This window comes from Empidonax traillii, unplaced genomic scaffold (assembly GCF_003031625.1).
Source record: "Empidonax traillii isolate 1590-97213 ecotype Southwest subspecies unplaced genomic scaffold, ASM303162v1 scaffold431:size823745, whole genome shotgun sequence".
Classification (NCBI taxonomy): Eukaryota; Metazoa; Chordata; class Aves; order Passeriformes; family Tyrannidae; genus Empidonax; species Empidonax traillii.
Genome location: NW_020955624.1, coordinates 725,769 through 747,946, shown reverse-complemented (window position 1 = coordinate 747,946; position 22,178 = coordinate 725,769). Strand labels below are relative to the sequence as shown.

At 40.0% G+C, this 22,178-nt stretch overlaps 1 protein-coding gene across 1 annotated transcript in view; it reads right to left on the bottom strand.

Annotated features, from left to right (window-relative positions):
- GRID2 (glutamate ionotropic receptor delta type subunit 2) overlaps positions 1-22,178 on the bottom strand; it is a 558,809-nt gene that overhangs the window by 59,960 nt on the left and 476,671 nt on the right. The window contains exon 14 of the mRNA XM_027894516.1: positions 14,591-14,757. Within this exon, the coding sequence (XP_027750317.1) occupies positions 14,591-14,757 (167 nt within the window). The remainder of the gene's footprint in view (positions 1-14,590; positions 14,758-22,178) is intronic.

Here is a 22,178-nt window from a genome sequence, read left to right as displayed (position 1 = left end):
GAAGTGGTGTGCTAAAAGCAGCAGTTCTGATTGACAAGGCCTTGAGCTATCTCCTCATAATTTTTAATTTGTTCCCTTTTCTTGAGTTAAAAAATAATCCCTAAAGATCACATAATTTCCTCCTTCAACCACAAATTACTCCATTTCATTAAAACCAAGTCCAAAAACATCACTAAATTTCTATGAAAGAAAACTCAAGTTCAGTGTGGGTAATAAACCCCCAGCCAGGAAACAGGTCTCTAGAAAAAGGAATGTTGCAAGGAAAGCTTCCTGCAGCCCTGCTCTCAGAGCACTGTGACTTAAGGCAAGCAGCACTAAGACCCAAATGAAGGTGATGCAGACTGCCAGAAAGAACAGCAAAGAGAAATGAGGAACCTTTTCATGCAGATGCAATACTTATATTAGTCCTGGCAGTATAGCAAGAGGCTCAGGAAGTTCAGGATCAGGCCTACAGAGAAGATTGTAGGCAGCACACCAGGTATGTCACCATATCCATGAACAGTAAATCATCAGTTTTACCTGCAAGCACCACAAACTGAACTTGAAGAAGGCACCTCCAGAGAGGACTAAACTATCCTGTTTATCCAGCTCAATATATCAGTGCAGACCTGCAGCATTTCTCCTGCTGAGTAGAAGTAAAGCACTATTTACACAGAGATAACCTGCATCATTATTATTAGATTCAGCCCTGTGATAATTTCAGCTGTATAGGATAGGCTAGATATACATTAGTGATCCAAAGTTTGTAACATTTAAAAGTTTCAGCAAGGAGCTTATCGTTGCCTAGGAAAGATGAAGCACTGGCATCTCTACTTTTTCCTCAATTCAGAAAAAGATATTAGTGGGTATGCAATGCCTGTGGGGGATGAGAAAGCTTCTCTGTGAGCAAGAAATCTTCAGAATTGAACAGGAAATGCAACACTGTGGGAATTATCTTGAATTCCAATAGGCTGAAAGGTGCACAGCATGGTCTGTTCCCAGTCCTGCCAGCCTAGGACAAAAGTGTCCTGGTGAGAGTCTCTTACCCAAGTTTTATTTCCAGCACAAGCAAAAAAGATGACAACAGTTCAGCCCCATGAATGGACTTATGCTTCATAGAAACAGGGGAAAAAAGAAGGAAATAAAAAATCCTCACTTCTTCCCAAAGAGCAGTACTGACCCCAAACACCAGTTTTGTTCTGGAGGTGGTTTTAATCCCACCTACCCCAAGAGGACAGGTATTGAGAGCCCTCTCAGCACCTCCCAGACCCAGATGGTGCCTAGCCACCCTGTGGGTTGTTCCCTTGCACTCACCTGGTGCTTCACGCTGCAGGTCCCCACCGCAGACCACTACCCCTGTTTGGCAGTGCAAGGGACAACAGGTTCCTACGCAACACTAAAGCAGCTTAAAGGGCCTGTGTTAAGTGAAGCAGCAGTAGGAAAACACTTTGGGCAGAAAAAAGGAAACAGCTGGTGGTGCCAAGGCACCAGGTAATTTGAAATAAAGCTGGCAGGAGGGAGAAGAAGGAAGCTGTGTCTGTGTGCAGCTCACAGCTGTGCTGGCTCTGCAGCCTGCTGCCTCCCTTAATCTCTGCTATTGCAGCTCTCCATGAAAGCAAAAAATCTACTTCTACACTTAGCCCTTAAAAATACTCTAACACCAAAACCCTGGATTTCTTCTATGAAAGAAGGCCTTGGACCAAGTAGACTGGTAAGCTATGTGACCTGCACTAGGAAAAGTTGAGAAAATGGGCAGAAAATGGGTGGTGGGAGAAGCAAGGGCTTTGCAGGCCATCCAAGTGATTTGAGGAGTCTCCTTGGATGTGTGGTTCAACCCCCTGTGCTTAGTTCCCCATGGCAAGTCGGAGTGACAGCCCCTTCACTTGTAAAGCAGGAGAGGGTATCCTTACACACTATTGTGCTCTCTGCTGCCAGCCCAGCTACATGTGCAAATACTTCATTTTTGGGGTGAGAATAAAATGTAAGCACTGCTGACAGCATAGCGACTTACTTACATATACAACCATGGATATATTTGTTCTTGCACTAAACACCCGTCTGTGATTCTTTCTAAAATCACTTATTTTTGAGGAGTCTATAATGTTTAACCTGGTCCAAGACTGCTACTCTTAAAAAAATTAAAAATGAGAATTGTAGTTGTTTCTAATTTAAGAGGGACATGAAGAAGATCAACAAACCTCCACTTCCTCTGGGCTTTAACCATGCTTCTTTTTCAATTGCTTTTCTCCTATGGATTTTACAAGTTCCTCCAGAATTATATAAAATGGAGAAAGAACACAGGGAAATTTGATGCTGTGGGTGAACCACAATGGCTTTTTGAAAGCCCTGAGTGCTGCCCAAGCGTGACTGTCAGAGCTGACATGTTTCTGTAGCTTTGCATAGTACTTCACAAGCAAAAAAAGAAATAAACATAAATTCCCTGTTTCATGGGGATGTTAATCTTGAGCCTTACATCTAAATTATGCCAAAGACATATTTATAGGATTAAATTCTCCCATCAGCTAAACCAGTATAAATCTGGAGTAATTCCATGATCTGAAGATCCACTGCTAATAAACTAAATCCCCCCTAACCCAAGGAAATTAATGCAACCAAACAAAATTAAAATAGAGTATCTATTTCTCAGCTAACGCAAGGTTCAGTTCTTCATTTTTAGTCTCACAGGTTGCTCTAGGAATACCCCAGGCAAAGTCAAAAAAATCAATCCTGGGCCAGGAACTTCTAATCCCTGCTCTCAAGGCTGCAAAACAGCGCTTACAACTCCTCTACTTTTCTCTCCAAATATTACTGTAATGGAGTTTGCTTGGATTTTTTAATTAAAAAAAAAATTGAAATTATAATTAAATAATCAACAGCTCATGTGTCTTATTGGCTTTTTGTAGGACTCTGATGTCTTTGAGATACCAGTGATCTCTTTGGTCCTATATAGGCATTCCCACCTATGAAACTGCAGCCAATACAGTTATTTTCCCCTTTCATGCTTGTTATTAGCTAAAATCTTTCTGCTATGGTGGGAACAGCTGTACCATGTAGTTATCTACAAAGCCAGGTAATTAGGTGGCAGCTTTTCTTCACTGCTTTGGAAATTCAGCTGTTGCACTATTCTTTCAGAAGAAAACGCTAGCACATACAAGGAGAAAAACATTTTTTAATTGCAATAAGCATAAAAGGATCATAACCTTTCCAAACAACTGTACTTCCCCCTGATTCAGTCCTAAACTCTAAGGGCTATTAGAGTGAACTAGCAAAGCCTCTGCATGCTATTAAGCATATGCAAGAGGGAGATGTGCTCATGTGCCATGACAAATTAATACCACCAGGACTTAATCAGGAGTGTAAGCACATGTTCAGGCTAGGCCAAAACCCCTTGTTACATTCTACTGTGACTATAATGGACTGATTATTAAAATCCTTCTGTTGAGAATGATTGTTAGAAGAATACGATAAAGTATTTGATTAACAGAAAGTCCAAGTATGATGTACTTTTCTGACTCACAGGCAGCTGAGGAGTGCCATTTTCAACACCTTGCGTATGAACTTAAAACCCAAACTATTCCTAATTAATTCTCTTGTACGGGGTTATAAATCCTGCCTTCCCATTCTCTTTTCCTTAAAAAAAAAAAAAAAAAAAAAAAAAAAAAAAAAAAAAAAAAAAAAAAAAAAAAAAAAAAAAAAAAAAAAAAAAAAAAAAAAAAAAAAAAAAAAAAAAAAAAAAAAAAAAAAAGAAAGAAAGAAAGAAAGAGAAAGAAAGAAAGAAAGAAAGAAAGAAAGAAAAAGAAATTGTCTGGTCATTTTAAGCATCTATTTCTGTTCATTTACTCTACTTTTGTTCTGGTTTATCTAATTTTTTTTTTTGGAGAAATTTCAATATTCTGGTTCTATATAAGACTTTTCCCTTAGTCAAGAACAGCAGTCTGTAATAACAGCAATCAAGGCAGTTCATTCTGACAAATGTATGTCAGAAAAGGACTGCTGTGACTTTGAAATATTGAAAGTGACTGATAACATAACGTGTGAAGCAGAATAAATGCATACAAATGAAAGTTTTAGCTGAGCAGTCCAAGTATGAACTAAATACGGTGTCAGGGCTCTGCCCTGAAAGCTCTCCATGCAGGTGGTTACAATGGCAAACTACTAACTGCATTTTGCAAAAGTGTTCTCTGAATAAAGCGGCGAACACGGTTTTTCCTCAGCCATATCATCCTTTCGTCTGCTTGCACACCACCTTTGAGCAGAAAATCTGGGTCTGGGAAGGCACTTGGTTTTCAGGGAAGTCATCAAAGCTTGATGATGGCCGGGATCAAGGGCTTTATTTTTTCTTTTTTACCTTGGGCTAACTTAACACAATTGGCACTAAAGCAGCGTATAAAACACTGTTGGACATTGTGCAAACGAGTCTCCATCCAGCATATCCAACTGGTTTACTCAGCAAATGTTTCTATTTGTTTTGACTCTGCAAAAAACTACAGAGCCAAGGTGTGGTTGTCTGGGAGGTCGTTTTGAACTAAGTCAGTGGGGGAAATTAGGTCTATTAAATGTTTCAAGGGAAATGTGGATCAGATTGGCACAGCCTAGCTAAAGCACACCTGCTCCCTGTGCCTGGGTTTTTTATGTGCTGCAACCTCGTGCTCCTTGTTTTTTGCTTGTGCCAGGACAAGCTGCAGCAGCTCCGCTTCTCTGCCTGGGTAAGTCAGAAGCTGTGTGTCTCCTGCAGCAGCAGGATGGTGAGATGTGTGCTTCAGGTGCCTACGTGCCTGCTGCCCATGACTCAGACCTTTGAGGCTCTAGAATGTGATGCAGCCCAGCTGGTCTACGTGGTAACTGCAGCACACAGCACAAAGTATTTCCACAGCCACTTACTGTTTACTCCATGCCAGACAAAAAACTTGACTCAAACCTCTCTGCCACCACCAGGTCTTCTTTGGGATTTGGACAGAGGTCTTTCAGACTTTGTGATACCTTATCTCCAGAACATTTTTAACTCAAGGCTACTCAGGGCCCATGTAATCAAAGAATAAAGGCTTCCCCACCCCATCTTCATCTTCCAACTAATCCAAACCTCTCTAACCACCACACTCAGACATACCGGTGAGACTACTGGGGAAACTGTCTGGCTCTTCTTCCAGTTTTGTCCTGATTTCTCTTGGGATCAACCTACCCCATGGGCTTACTCTAAGACACAGCAGAAAGCTTCTCTTGGTAGTTTCCTTAGATTTCTCACTTTGTTAATCTTCTCCGTGCATGGAGCTGAGCAATAAGGAAGGCTCCATTTATTCACCCTCCATAATCACTGAGAAGCACTCAGCTTCTCGGTTCCCTTTACTCCCTCTGTCCCTGCAATGAGCTTCCTTCTTCCTTACATTCTATTTCAGCAAGGGAAGACAACTCTGATAGAAAACCTGCTAACACTTTTGCTTGGCTTTACATCCTGGAGACTTTTCACACACTCTTTTTTCCTTTCCCTACTTCTGAATTTGACTGAAGTCGTAAAGCAAGGCTAGCACCTTCCTTGCCTACTGACAATTCAAGGATGGGTGACAAAAAGAATCACAGAATATGCTGAGTTGGAAGCAACCCACAAGGAACACTGAGTTGAAATCCTGGCCGTGCACAGAACCATTCCCAAGAGTTACAGCATGTTCCTGAAAGTATCATCTAAATGCTTAAACTCTGGCAGGCTTGGTGCTGTGACCACTTCCCTGGGGAGCCTGTTCCAGTGCCAGCCCACCCTGTGGGGGAAGAACCTTTTACTAATATCCAGCCTAAACCTTCCCTGCAACAACTTCTGGCCATTCCCTCGGGTTCTGTGTTTTACAGCAGAGGAAATCTCTGCAGGCTGAGGTAGCTTCTGTTGAACCAGTTCTATAGGTAGAAGCAAAATCCCTCCAGTTGTCATACCATCAAGTTCACTACTTACCAGACAGTATTTCTGCTTTAAAAACAAGCTTTATTTCCAGGCCTTTCATTTTTACCTGGAAAACAGGACTAGCTGAAAATAGGACGAGCCTTTATGGTCCAGCTAAAGGTTAATTACTTTTTAAGGGTAAATGGGTTAGCAAAGATCTATTATTCTTTCCTAATTTTGCTACTCATCCTCATTTTAACTAAAATGTGTTGGCCAGCATTTTGAGAACTTAGGTCAAGAGTCAGGAACCCTTGGCAGGTAGTGCTGGTACGGGGTAGGTGTGCTAAACCATGGTTATTATGATTCTGTCATCATGACAGCTGCATGACTGGATCCTTCATATTTCCAGGGAAATCTTTGTACTCATCTTCTACCCCACTTTAAAGGCAATGCTGCTGTTCAACCGAGTCAGAGTGAATAGTTAAACCTGTTCCTCTCAAGACTGATGCACACAAATGTAAGAGAAGGCAGCCAGAAAAGAAAAAATGTACTAGGGACAGTGAGCATTAACAGCAAACCTAATCTCTTCTTTAGGAATTCATAAAAAAGCAAGTTCTTAGAGGGAAGCCATTTGCTGAGACTTCTTTTAGCTTTACTGTCATCAGATTTATAACCAAGCAGTTTCAAATTCTGCAGCCATGCACTTACTCACTCCATAAAACTTTAAAACACATGAACAACTCAGCTTATAATAAATGTTGCTTCTGTATAGTTGGATGAGCAATACTGTTTCCACTGACTGTACTGCACACGTAGCTGGGTAATATCTGGCCATTTTACACGCCAAGTCTGAGGTGCCTAAGGCTAGAGAAGTACATAAGAAAGTAGTAAGAAATAGCTTGCAAAGTGATATCTACTGGTAATTTAACACTTCACAATTAGATTGTTTTCTTTGGGGTGGTTAATGGGTAATGATGGGGAATTAATATGAATAAACAACTGTTTTGCCTTTCTGAAACTTTGAATGCAGTGCCCTTTCTGAAAAGGAGCATTAATTATGAAAAAAGAGAAGGCACGAAGCTGCCTTTTTCATGGCATTTCTTTTTCCCAACGTTCAGCAACTCCTTCACCACAGCAATGCTTGGGATGCAGAGGTGCCTTCCCATGGTGAAGCAGCTGGGCAGCTCTTTGGTTCTCATAGTTCTGTGCTGTGTGAATGCAAGAAGATCTAGTGTCTTTCCCTTATGATTTTCTTTCTCATGCTTCTTCTCAGTGCTGCTACTTCCCGATGCTTCAACTTACCCCATCAATTATTACAGTATATTTAAAAAGCCCACTAATCTGCTTGCTGCCTTTGTATGTTTTCATTGATTAATTTTCCATTATGTGTATGTTGTAAACTTCAGATCTGCTGCAGAATCCTTTAAACCCATCTCACCGGTTTAATATCACAGAAGATTAAGAAGTTGCTAAAATCTTGTTTCTGTAGGTGTCTCCATCTTTTTCAACTTCTAATCATGAATTTACTGTGAGACCTGCCAGCAGCAGATGCACACCATCAGGAATCAATAAAAACAAAAAGGTGATGTGTGGGAGCCACAGCTTCTCTACAGTCCTGCAGCCAGCAGCCTCCACTAGGACGCAAGATGCGAATGGATAATAAAGCCAGGAAAAAATTCTGATGACAGCGCAGGAATCTTCAAAACCTGCATCTCTGCATTAGGCAATTAGTGGAGTAGGATGCAAAGGGACAACATCAGATCACCTGGTCCTTGGGGAAAGCTATTAGCAATGTGCTCATACAGGATTACAGAACACTGTGAGCTTGGATCACATGGTTGTGGGCTTGGCAGAAAAAAGAAAATAGAATAGTGGTGGGACAAAAGCTTTCTGTTAGGCTTTTTAATGAAGTAATGGATGCCGTTTTTAAAAATCAGAATGAAGCTATATATGGTCTTACAATCCATTTGAGGTTACAGGTGTTCAGCCTGGATCCAATGGCCCGGGAATGAACTGTGAAGAATGTGATCACTCTGTAGCCCCACTGAAGCAGGGAGCTGGCTGAGCAGCACTTTCTCAAGGTGAGTTTCCTGGCGTGAAGGGCAATTGCAATTTGTCTTTGAGGACCTGGGTCAGCAAAAACGGAGATGGGCATGTTTTGAGACCTAGGGCCTGGTGCAATTCCCTGTGAGTCTAACATAGACAGCAAAAAGATAAGGATAGACTGTGCTATTTAGGACGGTGTGGCACAAAAGTCTTTTTTGTTTAGTATCTTGGTTATCTGAGAAAATATCTTGTGCTACTCTGAAGTTAAGGCTTTTATTAACAATTACTATATTTGAATCAATTAAGACTGGGTTCTCATGTTAGACTGCTCAGAAATCTGAAATTATTTTTGTTTGTTTTTTTTTTTCCCTTTAATGTAATTTCAGTTATATGAACTTGTGACATGATCTAAAAGCAGACTCTCAAAATTAAAGCTCTTCTATTTAAATTCAGAAGCTTTCTTCAAGTCCAATAATGCTCCCAATCTGCAGAGTCTCTTCATTTTCTGCAATAACCAGAAAAAAAGTGCTTTGGGTACAGATTTTACTAGTTTCTCTGACATTTTTCAGAATGTTATATATACAGCTCAGAATAGGATTTTGATTCGAAGCAAACTACCAAGGCAAAGCAAAGTTGAGCTTTAACTAAGAACTATTCTGCAGATGATCACTGTATTTAATAAGGAAAAATCCAATTAGACCATTATTGTTTGTCCCCTGCAGGGATAGGGTATAATCTAAACCTCTTATTTTCACTGTAGCTGGTAAAAGATAAGTCAGAGAGTAAGGGGCACTTTATTGGGTTTTTGTTAAAAGAAGATGAAAAAAAAAAAAAAAAAAGAGGGGGGAAATCTTCTAAAAGAAAGGGGTACGTAGTCCCAAGGACAAAGTAGAAGAAACCAAGGTAGTCAAGAAGGAAATAATTTTCCTTGTGCTGGAGTCTTTGGACACAAGTGACCTCCAAGACACAGAATGAAAATTTAAGGAGAGAGAATTAATAGCGAGGAGACAGGAAGAACACATATTTATGGCTCAGGGCAGGAACTTTCTAAGACTCAGGGTTTTGCTGATGAGATGTAAAAAGGACAGGAGAATATCCATACCATTTATTTAAAGCGTATGGCTAATGAATTGCTTAGGGGCAGTCTGAAGCACCACCATGTGATGTCTCTGTTCTTTGCCTCCAAAGTTTTGGATGTCTGAAAGTGCAACACTTGCTGTAGTGAGGTGTCTTCAGTCTGGCCGTGAGGAAATCATTTTAAGTGTCCATTTTTCTTTCCCCCTAGGACTGGCTTCTCCAGCAGCAGCACACATTCTTTGTGACTTTTTGTAATGAATGTCAAATACAGTCTGAGGTTTCTGCATAAGCTATATGGTAGTTGTACCCTCCATACATTATGCCATCGCATACCCCACCTCCCACAGATGACCACCAGGAGGTATGCAACTGCTGCTGCTGCTTTTTTTGGCACACAGACAACTTGAAGTGCCAGTGAGCTTGTGCTTGGCTGAGGTGGTGCATTTGCAGAAACACAGCTGATGAACAACAAGCAAGAGTCCCACACTGTGCGCTCTGGGGAGATTTTTGTGTGTGTGTGTGTGTGTGTGTGTGTGTATTATCACTGTTTCCTTCTATTTAAAAGTGAAGTCTTTGGGGCAGAACGCACATGGGTGCTCTTGGGATATGAGGAACGTAAAACAACTAAGACCTGATTTTTTATGGCTTGGTTTTGGGTGTTGGCAGCTTCTAGTTACTTAAGTGAAAAGCTGGCTGCTGGCCTCTGCTGAGCATGAAATTGGTGCTTCCTCTCCCTCTGCCTCTAGCATGCTGTGTGGCCAAGACTGTAGTGCAGCAGAAGAGAGTGAGCCAGCAGAGGAGGTGGGGACATGAACGGGATTTGAGCACTTTGCTATCACCCCTCCTTGACCCCCACCAAAAGCCAGCCACCAGCAGAGTGCCTGAGCCATTGCTGCAGCACTGTAGGAAGTACAGACATCCCATGTAATACCCTCAAAAGCGTTTGCAATTATATTTATACCTCCCAGGAGTGCAATGGAAGTTTTAAAGTTTAGGGCTGAAAAGAATTCTTAACAGGTGTCAAATTTAGTGTCAGCATAGAGTTCCTCGTGAACCAAACGACACATCCTTTTCAAGCTCTCCTAGGAAATTTGGCAGTTCCTATTATTACGGCCCTTGTCATTACCTTGAAAGAAAAATACTGAGAGAGAGAAAACTGACATGCTGCCTGGAGGCTGCTGGTGCTCAGAAGGTTAAGTCTTCATGCCAAAGAAAAGAGGACAGCAATCTACCTGAGCACATCAACTGGCTGCCTAGTGGCAGGGCCACTTGTGTTTGTTAATGTCTGCAACAACATGAATGAAGTCATCAGGATGCTATGACAGGCCCATCTTTCAAATGTTACCCCGATTATTTTCTAGATTATTTGTGTTACAGCCACACACCTATTTGCAGGATGGACTCGAAGCACCTGCTTTCAGAGAAAGCTTTAGACAGAGAATGGTTACAGATGCTGTGTGGGACCCCAGCTGGCCACTTTGCCATCCCTGTACAGCAAAAATCCAATCTCATTCTGCAGTCAGACCACTCACTGCTGCTCATGTCTTTGTTCTGGCCTAGAAGAGATGCTTTTTTGCATGTGAAAAAGAAAGTTCTCAAAGACCAGTTTCATAACAGTGCTTTCTCCTTCACTAAACCATACCTGCACAAAATGCTTCTCTGAAGGCATGTTGATACTGCACTTTGAACAATTAACTTTTATCATCAAAAATATTTTGTTCATTCCCAAAATTTTAGATTTTGTTGAGTCTGAAGAGAATCCTCCTGAAAAGGGTTTCTTCTCTTGTGGTATGGCTTGAATCAGTTTTTTAAAATCTGAGGAAAGGTACAAGAAGTTTCTAAGCGATATGCATTTTGCCACACTCTTCGCTACTATTTCACTATATCCAAACTTCCATTTGTAAGAATAACTCTGATTTTAAATTCAAATACATGAGAGTGCTCATGCTCCTCTCTGAAGGGTATAGTCAATACCTTATACTTGTAAAGTTATAAAAACAATATGAACCCATGCAAGCAAGTGTACCTCAATGACAGCACACTCCTCTATGACACTTGCTTAATTGCATCAATTTAAGAACAAGTATTTATTGAACCTACCGTGTTAATTTAACTGTAGCCTACTTATAGTAGGCATTTTTGCTTTCTGGTTGCTTGGTAATTGGAGCCTCGTTCCGTACTGGTACAGCTGCATCCCATGAAAACACACAGGCACAAGGTGGCAGCGGCGGTTTGAAGCTGGGAGCACGGGCCCTGCACGGTGCTCAGAGCTCTGCAGCTTGTGTGCTGCTTCAGAGTGGTGGGTACCAGCCAACCAGGTGGTCATCAGCTGCAGCCCCACATCGCAAACATGGCTATTAGGACCATCACTGCGGCTTTGCTTCCCACTAACTTCTTGGTTGCTTCATGCTTCTTTTAGCACCTCACAGGCTGCCTGGGGTACAGAGGAGCCCCCCATCACCATCAGTTGTGGGAGGAGATGGAACCAGGGAATTTAATTTTTGCAATGCCCTGGACGTGTGTTGATGGCACCTCAGCATTTCAAACTGATGGCAGGTTTAATGCCTTTCTTAAGTAGCCAAACTGATGGTTAAACGCCCTTAGAGACTGAATACTTCACAGAGCAGGTGTATATTGCTGCAGTCCCCGAAGGCCACAGCATTTTGTTAATCCCCTGGTAAACAACATAGAGCACATCCCAAACACGGAGTGCTTTTGGAAATCCCAAATGCCTAAACCTTACCACAGTGTTACCTTGACTGCAACTCACACCCCATAGCACTGGAGAGAGAGGGTGGGTGCTTACACCCCTCTATCTCTTTTCTTGTTTCTCTGGGAATCACCTGAATGTTCAGAAAAGGTACTGAAAAGCATTAAACTTGTGCCCGTGCTTCCTGCACAGAAAATAAAATCTCCTGTAAGCCTGCCAGACCTTTTACAGCTGCACCCCAGGGATTTAACACTGTGCAGTTTATGAGTTTATATGAAATTTCATAACAGATAAGACCTGTATTTTCACATAAATATATTTATTTTGGGAAAGATCAAGAAATGCCAATATATTTTAAACCAGTTCCCAGCTGCATTAAAGAATGTGAAATATTCAGGAGAACATTTGCTGATCCTATACAATGAAATCTATTTCCCTCTCTATTTAGCATGCAGGCTGCAGCTGCTGAAGGTTGTTCAGCCTTTTCATTAGGAAGAAAAGTAAGGATGATGTGTGATAACCACGTGGAAGTAAACTTAATGAGCAGTTTTTGGAACAAAACGTTGTAAGCTACTTTGTAAGCGTGATTTCTCCTTCATATGTTTGTTATATGGTGTTTTACTGCTTCAAACTGTAAATTTATATTTATGGACATAATTAGAAGTGCTATGTAGTATGCTCTCACAGAAATAAAAATATAAGCACAGCAGCACACACATTTGCAGAATATGTATCTATAAATTCTCCAGTAGGTAGTATACTCAAAGCAACTATTACCCTTGCTACTGTAATGAGTTATTTTCTCACCGGTGCTGAGTTCTGCCTATCCATCCAGATCCTCCTGTGGTCCAATATGTGACAAATAATCCCTTTCTTAATCTACCTGAACTCTGATAACTATAGCAGGAAATTGAAAATGAGTGCCTATGATTCCTGAGTCCACCAGGGGACAACATATGACCTCGGGAATTCATTTAAGTCTCCCGATGCTATGAATTCCCTAAGCATTAAATGGAAATGCCATTTACTTTCCACTGAGAGATGGTAATAGTTAAATATTGCTTCAAAGATCTTCAGATAAAATGACATATATATGTGCAAATTTTTATGCTTCTTCCTGCTTTCCTATAGCTTCAAGATATAATAATACACTGAAAAGCTGAAATTTTCTTCTGAAATAAAATTGTACTTGGAAATGTCAGGTCTGCACAGACCAGTGATCCAGAAGCCGCTAAAGGCTGTGTATCAGAAGTCATAATCCAGCCTCTCCAGGTACTGAATACTGCCATGAAGAGGATACTCACTTACTAGAACCAGCCATAACCATTTTCCCCATATACCAAGAACTACAACCAGTATATAAAAATGTCAGGAGCAGTCTCTGAGGGGCAGTTTGGACACATCCACCTTGACCTGGAGAGCAGCAGTGGTGGGCATGAAGAATACTCACCTATGTGGACATGAGCCATGCCATGCCACTTGGCAATTTCACTGTATTTAGTAATAAAGACAAAGACTGTAAAACTCCCCAGTGTCTTCAAATTTTTGTACTCAAGCTTACATGGATAATGGTGTGAAGAGGATGACTTAACACCCTGACAAGCACCTGAGATCTCTAACAGCTGAAAGCATTTCTTAGAAAGATTACAGAAAGAAATTTTACTCCTTTGTTTTGTGTAGAGATCCCAGACAGTTCAATGCCAGAGATTATAAGTGAAGCCAGCCTGGTCATAACTGGAATACGAAAGTATTAAAGTATTCAGTATATATTGGCCTGTAATGCTCATTGTAATATACAAAGCATATATATGTTTCATTGAGATTAAATTTTTCGTTGATTTTTCGTGGATTTTTTTAATATGTTACTGCTATGCTAGCAAAAAATTCAGCCATTTCACTCCCAGCATAGAACAGATTCAAAGAATTCAAGTCTTCTTTGTTCATGCAGTATGTGTGAGCAGAGAGTGATTCCTCTGCATCTGCATACTCTTACTTACTGGCTACTTTTTCCCCTACTTCGGTCTATGGACTGAAGACAAAGGCAATAGCCCAAATGAAGCTCATTTGTATGTTTACATGGCATCCACACAAAAGAAATTCCATCACAGCAACTCTTAAAATTTTGTTCTAACATCTAATGTTCTAATGCATCTAACACAAACCAATATAAACCAGGTTGAGAGACCAGATTCAGAATGAAAAAAGGCTCATGAGATTAGCCCATGTCTTCTCCTAAACACCAGACCGCAGATACTACACTTTTGAAAAGTTTGCTTGTTTTTTTGACTTCACACACATCCTGATTTAGGAATCAATACTAGAGTGAAGTGCAAATACTGCAAAGGCACAATACATACAGTTAATTTAGTATTTATGGTCCTAATAGAAACACAGTACCAGTAGCATATCTGGAGATGTCACTTTTGTAGCCCAATAGATTGATTACTGTTGGGATAAGCATGTATGTTTTTGCGTACTAACACGGGTCTTTCCACCAAAACATCAAAGGTTTTTGTTCATCTCCCTTGAGTTTTCCCATCAGTGTGCAAATGTACTTTCTTTTTCTTTAAGAAATGGCTTCTCTAACAGAAAGGTTTGAGTTATGGTGACTCTCTATGACAAATTAATCAACTCTTTCCTCATTTTCCTGCTAATGAAATTCAGTTTATCTCATTAATGGTTTTCAAAAGAAACAAGGACAATTCAAACAACAGCAACATGAAGTGTTTCTAATGCAGTTTCTAGAAAAGTGAATAATTCAGTGTCTCAGAGAAAATGAATGTCTATGTAAGACATGAAGTGGATTACAAATACAGGATGTTTCTCCTTCACTGAAAATTAAATTAAAAGACGGGCCCAGAGACAAGAGAAACTTTCCCTTAGGACCTGCTCCTCCTACTCCAAACCCTTACCTTTGTGAGAAAGCGTCTCGGTAGGGGCTGCCATGCTGCAGTGCGATCCCATATCCTCTGTCCGCAACAGTGTTCCCGACTGTGTAAAAAGAGCACTCTGCATCGTTGATGGCCACGTACTCCAGCACCGCTGCATCCCAGACAAAGGCGTAGTTTCCGTATTTCACCTGCAACAGAGTAAACAGAGGAAAAGATCAGACTATGGACTGTGAAGTCCAAAAGGAGGCCGGTGCGCCTAAAAACGTGACAGTTTCAGCACGGTCCATTCCTTAAGGAAAGGGAAGTTTGGGAAGCTGCTGCCAGCAGAAAAGGTGCACAGTCACTGGTGCCATGCAGCCCTTTCACAGACCACCTCAGCTGAGAAGGTGAAGAAACGTGACTTGAAAACAACGTGCCATAAGTGGAACAGTGCAGTGGAGGAAATCTGTGGACTGTGGAATCTGTTTCCTCTTCAGGGAACAAAGGAAACGTCAGGGTCCCCCCCGCAATGCTGACTTCCACGTGAAACCCTCCCACTGCTTTTTCTCTGAGCCTTAAAAGCAACCATTTAGATGGAAGGTAGGTATTCACATTGGGAGGGTAGGCATGGCTATCCAGATGGTTAGCCACGGTCCACATTTAATGCTTCAAGTTGCAAAAGACTTCACGAACACCCATTTGTCTTATGGATTCTGTGGTAACCTCATGCCAACTAGATTTTTTGGGGATTATTTTTCTCAGCATGAAGTGTTTTCATATATTTTCAAAGACTTTCATAGAGCAGGATCATGTAAGCCATTTTAACTGTTTGACTAAGATAAATCCAACTAGCTCATTATAATGAAAAGCTTTTAAAGTAACGTTTTCCTACCCATTCACATTTGAAACAAATCCAGATTTTTTTTAAATAAATATGTGTGATGTATACAAAATTTCAGCATTTATTCAGAAACAAGCCTTTAAAAAACAGAAATTCAGTATAATCAAGTCCTTCCCCATTTCAGTGAATTTCTACTTTACTCTCAAATCATGTTTTTCTGAAAAAATAACAATCTCTGCCTGCTCTACCAGACCCAGATCTTTTACGTGTTTTCTGTTTTGTTGGTCTCTGTGTCAGACCCAAAGAATCACATCGCCTTTTTCCTGACCCTCTGCCTGGCTTCACTCAGTGCTTTCCCCATGCTGTATTAGCCAACTAAACTGTAAAACTAGGCTGAAGCCATTGACTTTGTACATCTAATGGGAATAAATACGTGACAGCTAAGTGAAAAGTAAACAAAACACAAAAAGGCCATGTGGGGCCAGGCAATCCAGAGAGAATTCAAAACCAAGTCAGCATATCAAAGTAAGCAATGTCAGTACATCATTTAGATTAAGCTTTGACAATGTAGATTATGTTTTTAAAGACTGTTTACATATAAAAGTTACTGAAGCAAGCCACACCGTCTGCTTGCTCACAAGATGTAGTGCACAAGGAACGATTGCTTTTGGGACACGTTGCTTTTTACTGCAGGCCTGGCAAGGGAATATTTCCTATTTCTATCTGTAGGCATGCTAGAGGGAGGATTTGTGCAGATTTTGGAGCAGAAAGGGAGCCATATTATCTGTGGACTCTACACGGCTTGCAGGATAAAGAAAACTCTTTTCAGAGTGCAGAGACACACTGGACTGGGTCATTTTTAATCTTCAGGCTCTGAAAAGAGTCAAGAAGGGTTTTTCTTTCCTCCCTGTGGAGGTTTAGGTCTATCTAAACAGCCAGGGAATAGGAGATAGAATTGAATTCGCAGTTAACAAACAATACAACTTGTATGCTTGTCTTATAGGCACTGCTACTCACAGAGCTCTTCCTAGCATGGGTTATTCTGGTCTTCCTGCAGTCACCACTTGACTAGGAAATAGCATGACTGAGAAAAAAGCCCTCCCTAGGAGAATTTAAAAGGATAATGACTCAGCCTGAAAAAGGATCATGATGTGCAGAGAACAAGGAAGGGAAATAGGAGACAAAAGCAGAAGATCAGAAGTGGGGAAAATCCTGAAAAGGATCAGATGGACTTTCTGAACAAAGGAATTAAGGAAAAGTGGGGTTCAAAAAACAAGTAATTTTACATGTGGGAGATAACCTTTGAGGTGGTGGAAAGAGCAGAGGGTTATGTTTTGACACCTGCTTTTGTCCTAACCCACACTTTTAACATCCTAGTGTATTGAATTCACCTAAGTGCTTGTAAAGAGACTTATCAGCTGCTCAGCTGGTCAGGAAAAATTCTCTTGATTTGGCTGCCTTGCTGTAAAACAACTCACAATAAGAATATATAAAAGTGGTAAAAGCACTTACTGTCAATAATATCTGTGATGAAGTGGTATATATAAGATCCTTAGAGCAGACCTGATAATATCACAGTTCAGGTTCCCACGAAGATATTACTTTTCATAGTTAAGATCACAGTAAGCCTCAGCTAAAGCTCATGGGGCACAGAAGAGATTGAGGAGTCAGAAGGGATCATTCCAGTCATCTACCTTCAACACATGGTTGCTCCATGCATTAAAATACATACTTTTTAGCATTTTTGCCTTATTCCTTTACAAATCTAAGGAATTCAAATCCATGGTACAAACCTAAGTTTGTAATCCTTGTGATGCTTGTATTCCTTCCCTTTATGGAACTACTTCTTGGTCTAACATTTTGTGTTGCTATTAAATGTATTTATTTTTACTACTTATTTTTTTAGTGACTTACATCATTCCTAGGTATTTTTACTTTTCCAGCTCTAAACACTCACTCTTTGATGCTGTAACCTTTCAATTATTGATGGATGTTTTTGTTACTTAGCTGGGCTGGATACAGCTTCCTTTAATCTTTCCTTGCAAATATCTATCAGTTTGGTCCTCCCATTAGCAGTGACACTACTTTTGAACTGTCTCCAATTCTCAATTTTTAAGTATGGGAAAAACACCTGTCTCACTAAGAGAGAATAATTTATCTGGCAGCTCGGGAGGTATGTGATTTTCTTTTCAGAATACTCTTCTTCTGAGAATCATAGTCCAAACTGTCTGCCCATGGATCTTTCACACAGCTTAAAAGAGGTTTTAGCTTAAAGAACTACAAATAAAATGTTGCTAGAGTACAGCGTATCTGGAACACTGCTGATATTTCACAGTTTTACGCCTACAAATGAGTAGCTATACTGTGAGAAGGGAGGATGATGTTTTCTGTAAAATCACAAAGGAATTCCAGAACAAAATGTCAATTAAAACTTACATACTTCTCTCTCTCCCTGTTAATATGGGAAGCACATATTTTGCAGTTTTCCAATCGCTATGCTGAAGACTTCTACTTTGGGCCTCAAAATGAATAGCAAAAATTCCAGCTCTGCATTATGAAAAGTTAAGGAGCTTACATTCAGCCAATTATAGGGGCTAAATGAAAGCAAAATCTCCTTGGAAAAAGAAACAGTTCCTTGTAATACCTGTAACTCATTACTCTCAGAAGAACTGCATCCCTGATTCTACATTTTCTCATCATTATATTGTCATTTTGCGTAGAGGTAATAACATTTCGGCATGGTGGCAAATCTGAATGCTGTTCACACATGACCACACAGCCCAGGATCACCAGGGAAGCGTTTGTAGGGGAGGGCATATTATCATTCAGCAGCAATTCCAGCTTTCCAGTCCACCAGGGCATGGAGAACTGACACTTTGGTGCCCTTCCCTGTGGCATCCCACCTGTCAGTATGGCAGAGGCTAAAAAGATATCTACTGTTATAGGGAAAAAAAAAACCCAAAACAGGCAAAATTGAACCCCCTAGTTGTTCATCAGGGTATTTTGAACTCATGCACTACATTGGTCATTAAGTGAAACAGGGAGGTATGGTACCAGACAGAAATGCTTGGTTTCACTTCATGGTTCTGCGAGCAATTTTGAAGGAGTTACTGTAAAAAGAGTTGTTACACAGAATAAGGTTCATCGGCACATAGATGTTAAAACTGTTTCTATAAGGCTGGTATATCTCTATTTTCTATCACTGAATATTTATAAAATCGTTATTCGCTGGAGTCCTGTCTATAGATATTAGTTAAAATTTATCTTTGGTGATTCCACCAAAACCCAGTTGAGTTATACAAGGAAAACATTTAAAGCCATTAAACTGTTGCATGTGCACATATTTTATGCCAACACGGATGTGGGTAGTATTTCTTCTTACAGCTTACCCATTCATGCAGAGTAGGCTGAATAATGTATTTGTGTACAATTGTGGCATTCTAAAAGCACATTTCCAGGTCTAGCAAATGACAAATTTCAGAAAAAATAATTGTCAGTAAACAGCAACCAATTACTGCAATTTTTCATACTTGAATTTTTGGTTAGTATCTTTTCTGTATTTTAAATTCCTCTATAAAAGAAATACAAAGAATGCTCATAAAAGAAAAAATATTACACTATAAATTTCAGGTTAAAAAGAGCTGGCAGTTATTTTTCTTGCAGACCTCTTTTAAATATTTCATGATACATCAAATGTATTAACTGTTATAAAAACAACAGAACTTTTAAGGCCAGGGAAATCTCAAGTTTCAGCTGATTGAAATGATAAGAATTTTTTTAAAGAAATTCTGAAGATTATTAGACAATGCTGATGAAGCCCGTTTTCTGACCACCCTGTGCCTATAGCCTGGAGAAACAGTGATGATGCTTTTTCTACTCCTTTCCATTACGAGTCAGGTGCCATCCTTCCTGTCCAGCTGCTGTATACCTTTCACCTGCTCCATACAGTAGTTTGAGGGTCATGTTCTCCAATATAGATCATTCCATTGCACTGACTACACAGGGGAAAAAAGCACCATCGAATGCTGCTAGCTAGACCTATGCTCACCAGTGTGGACCTGAGGCTTTGGTACGTATAAACACATAAATTAATTTTTTGACATATTTTTTTCTATGTTCAGCAAGGGTGCTGTAGCTACAGCCTGCAGAGGGCTGTGATCCATTCTACAAAATAGCCTCAGCAAGGATGCCAGTACATGATGAATGAAGAAGAGGGAAGAAAATTGAATGAACCTTTGAAAATATGTGAGAGCTAATATACATAACGTGGATATCATACTCCAAAACGGGAAAAGGCAGAGATAAAATCAGTGGTGGAAGCTTAAATCTAGATTTTCTCATTGTCAGATGTTGACAAGCAGCTTGATGGCATTCACAAGAGAGGTTTTCTTCAGCAGAAGGAAATGGAAACACTTTGATCTCCATAATCCACTTGCAAGAGGCCAGTGAAGTTGCTGTTTATAGGACTGAAGCAGAAGTCAGATCTGTTTTCACAGAAATTCTCATTTGCTAATTTGTTTTCTTCAGGGGACAAAGGATTCAAGTCTTGGTTTTGTTCACAATGGGCACAAATCTAGCTAACTTCTATGTGGATCCCAATGAAATAAAATCTCACATTTCAGCTTCATTGAATAGATCCCATTAATTTAGAGTTCTCTGAAAAGTGATCTTTCTGTACACCCAAAGCATAATTTTGGAGCTTCTTGCCCCACACTCCCTTGCAGGCCAGCACATGTGGCTTATCTGCATAACCTAAGAGTGAAATGCAGTCATGCACTCAGAGAATATGAATCTGAATCTGACCGACAGCTCTCTGCAATGCATGACAGGAGCTGGATTCCCATGGTGGTATCAGAGCACAGAATAAAAATTCATATATATATAAAACTCTACTCAGTCATCAAGACAAGCAGTTAATTAAATAATAATACACCCCCCCCCCCCTTTAGGATGTCATTTTGAAGAGTCTATAGAAAATTATTTAAATTCAAGGGGCACTATTTGACAAACACTGAAAGTTATTCCTTGTACTTATTCAAACAGAAAAGTGTGAAATAGTTTCTAAAAGCATTATTGAGCCATTGCCCAGGAGTGAACAGCAGCAGGAAATGAAACACTGGGAAGCTTAGGGGAAGAAAGAAGAGGTTAGAAATCCCAGCCTCATCTCCTCTTCAGTATGAAGTTTATCTTACATTACACTGTCATGTCAGCTTGAATGGCATGTCAATTTGCTCCACATAAAACTTAATCAGGAAGAGCATTAATTCCTCATATGCAACCTGCTGTCAACTTCTTGAGAAAAGTCTCATAATCACATTTTCACTTCTTACACTGGGCAGACCTTTAATTCGTCCAGAATAAGAATTACCCGGGTATGAGGGCTCTGTAATGAGAGGGCACCTCAGTGTCAGAATTTTCCCAGTGCTCACTGACTTCACATTTTGCCATTGCAATTAAATGTATCTTGGAAGTTACAAGACAGAAAATAACAAGCAGAGCAAAACAGTGGAGACCAATTGAAGGTGCATTTCTCAGGGTGGTGGGAGAATGAAACCAGCTGCTTCCTCAGGTGATCAAAGCCAAGCACTAAAAAAAGCGGCAGACCGTGATGATCACTGACATGCAGCTATGCAGCTGAACCACAGGTTCTCTACCACAAACATTAATTTCAGATAGAAGAGAAACAGGAGGGGAAAAAAAAAACCAGGAAAAAATCTCAGCAGAACAGACCTTTGAAAGGTAAGGAATCTTTTTTTTTTTTTTTTTTTTTTTTTTTTTTTTTTTTTATGCCAGCTTCTCATTTATTTTATGACAACTAAGTGCTTCAGATAGTAATGCATACTATTTTAAGGGTATCACTAATGAAGGTCATACACAGAAATTATATGAAAGTACTTCAGGTTCCTCAGAAAATTAGATCTGTGGTAACCAAGTGGTAGTCTCTATAATGAGGCAAATTTAAACTAAATGTTGATAAAGTGACTTTACTCTTCTGATAAATTTTTGTGGCAGTTAATTCTCAATAAAAGAACATTTAAATGAGAAAATGTGCATGGATCAATACTCTACAATTGGGTGAAAAAGTAAAATTTTGTGGAAAAGTTTAACAGAGAATTTAGAGAAGCAGTATCCCTCTTTAAATTAAATCAAGCCAGTATGAAACTCACTGAAGGGTTCTTGTCCCATTCTTTAGAATAAAAGTAGAGTCAATCTAACTGCAATTTGGGCGTCATTCCTTATTCAAAGACACACTTACTGAATACGAACTGCAAGGACAGGAAAATCATTAAAAGTCAAAAAACTACTCATCAAAACCATTCATCATCTGAAAAAGAACTTTAACCACAAGAAAAGTCTTTGCAAAACTACCAGTGATACTGAAAAATCCTTCAGTAAAAGCTCATCGGAAATAATAGTTTCATTTTAGAAACTTATTTTAAAGAAACTGACTTATCTTTCAGTTTTTTATATTCCTCGTACGTGAGCCCTGACTTTCAGAGTGGTAATAGGATTCAGGATGTCCCACTACTCACACAAAAGAATTTAACTATCTTTTTTTGAACCATTGTACTCTTCTCTCTTTGATAAGCATCTCCTGCCCAGATTTGGGTGGAGAAGATTAGCACTGTAAATCTAGACACGGTATCTTGAAGCTGCACAAGAAATGGTTCCCAGCCCCTCTTTTTTCCTCCCCTCTGAAATTACACTGCACAAGAATTTAGCATGTTTCCCCTCAATCTGATACCCTGTAGGAGGCAAGAAACACTAACTGCTGGCAACCTGCACCAG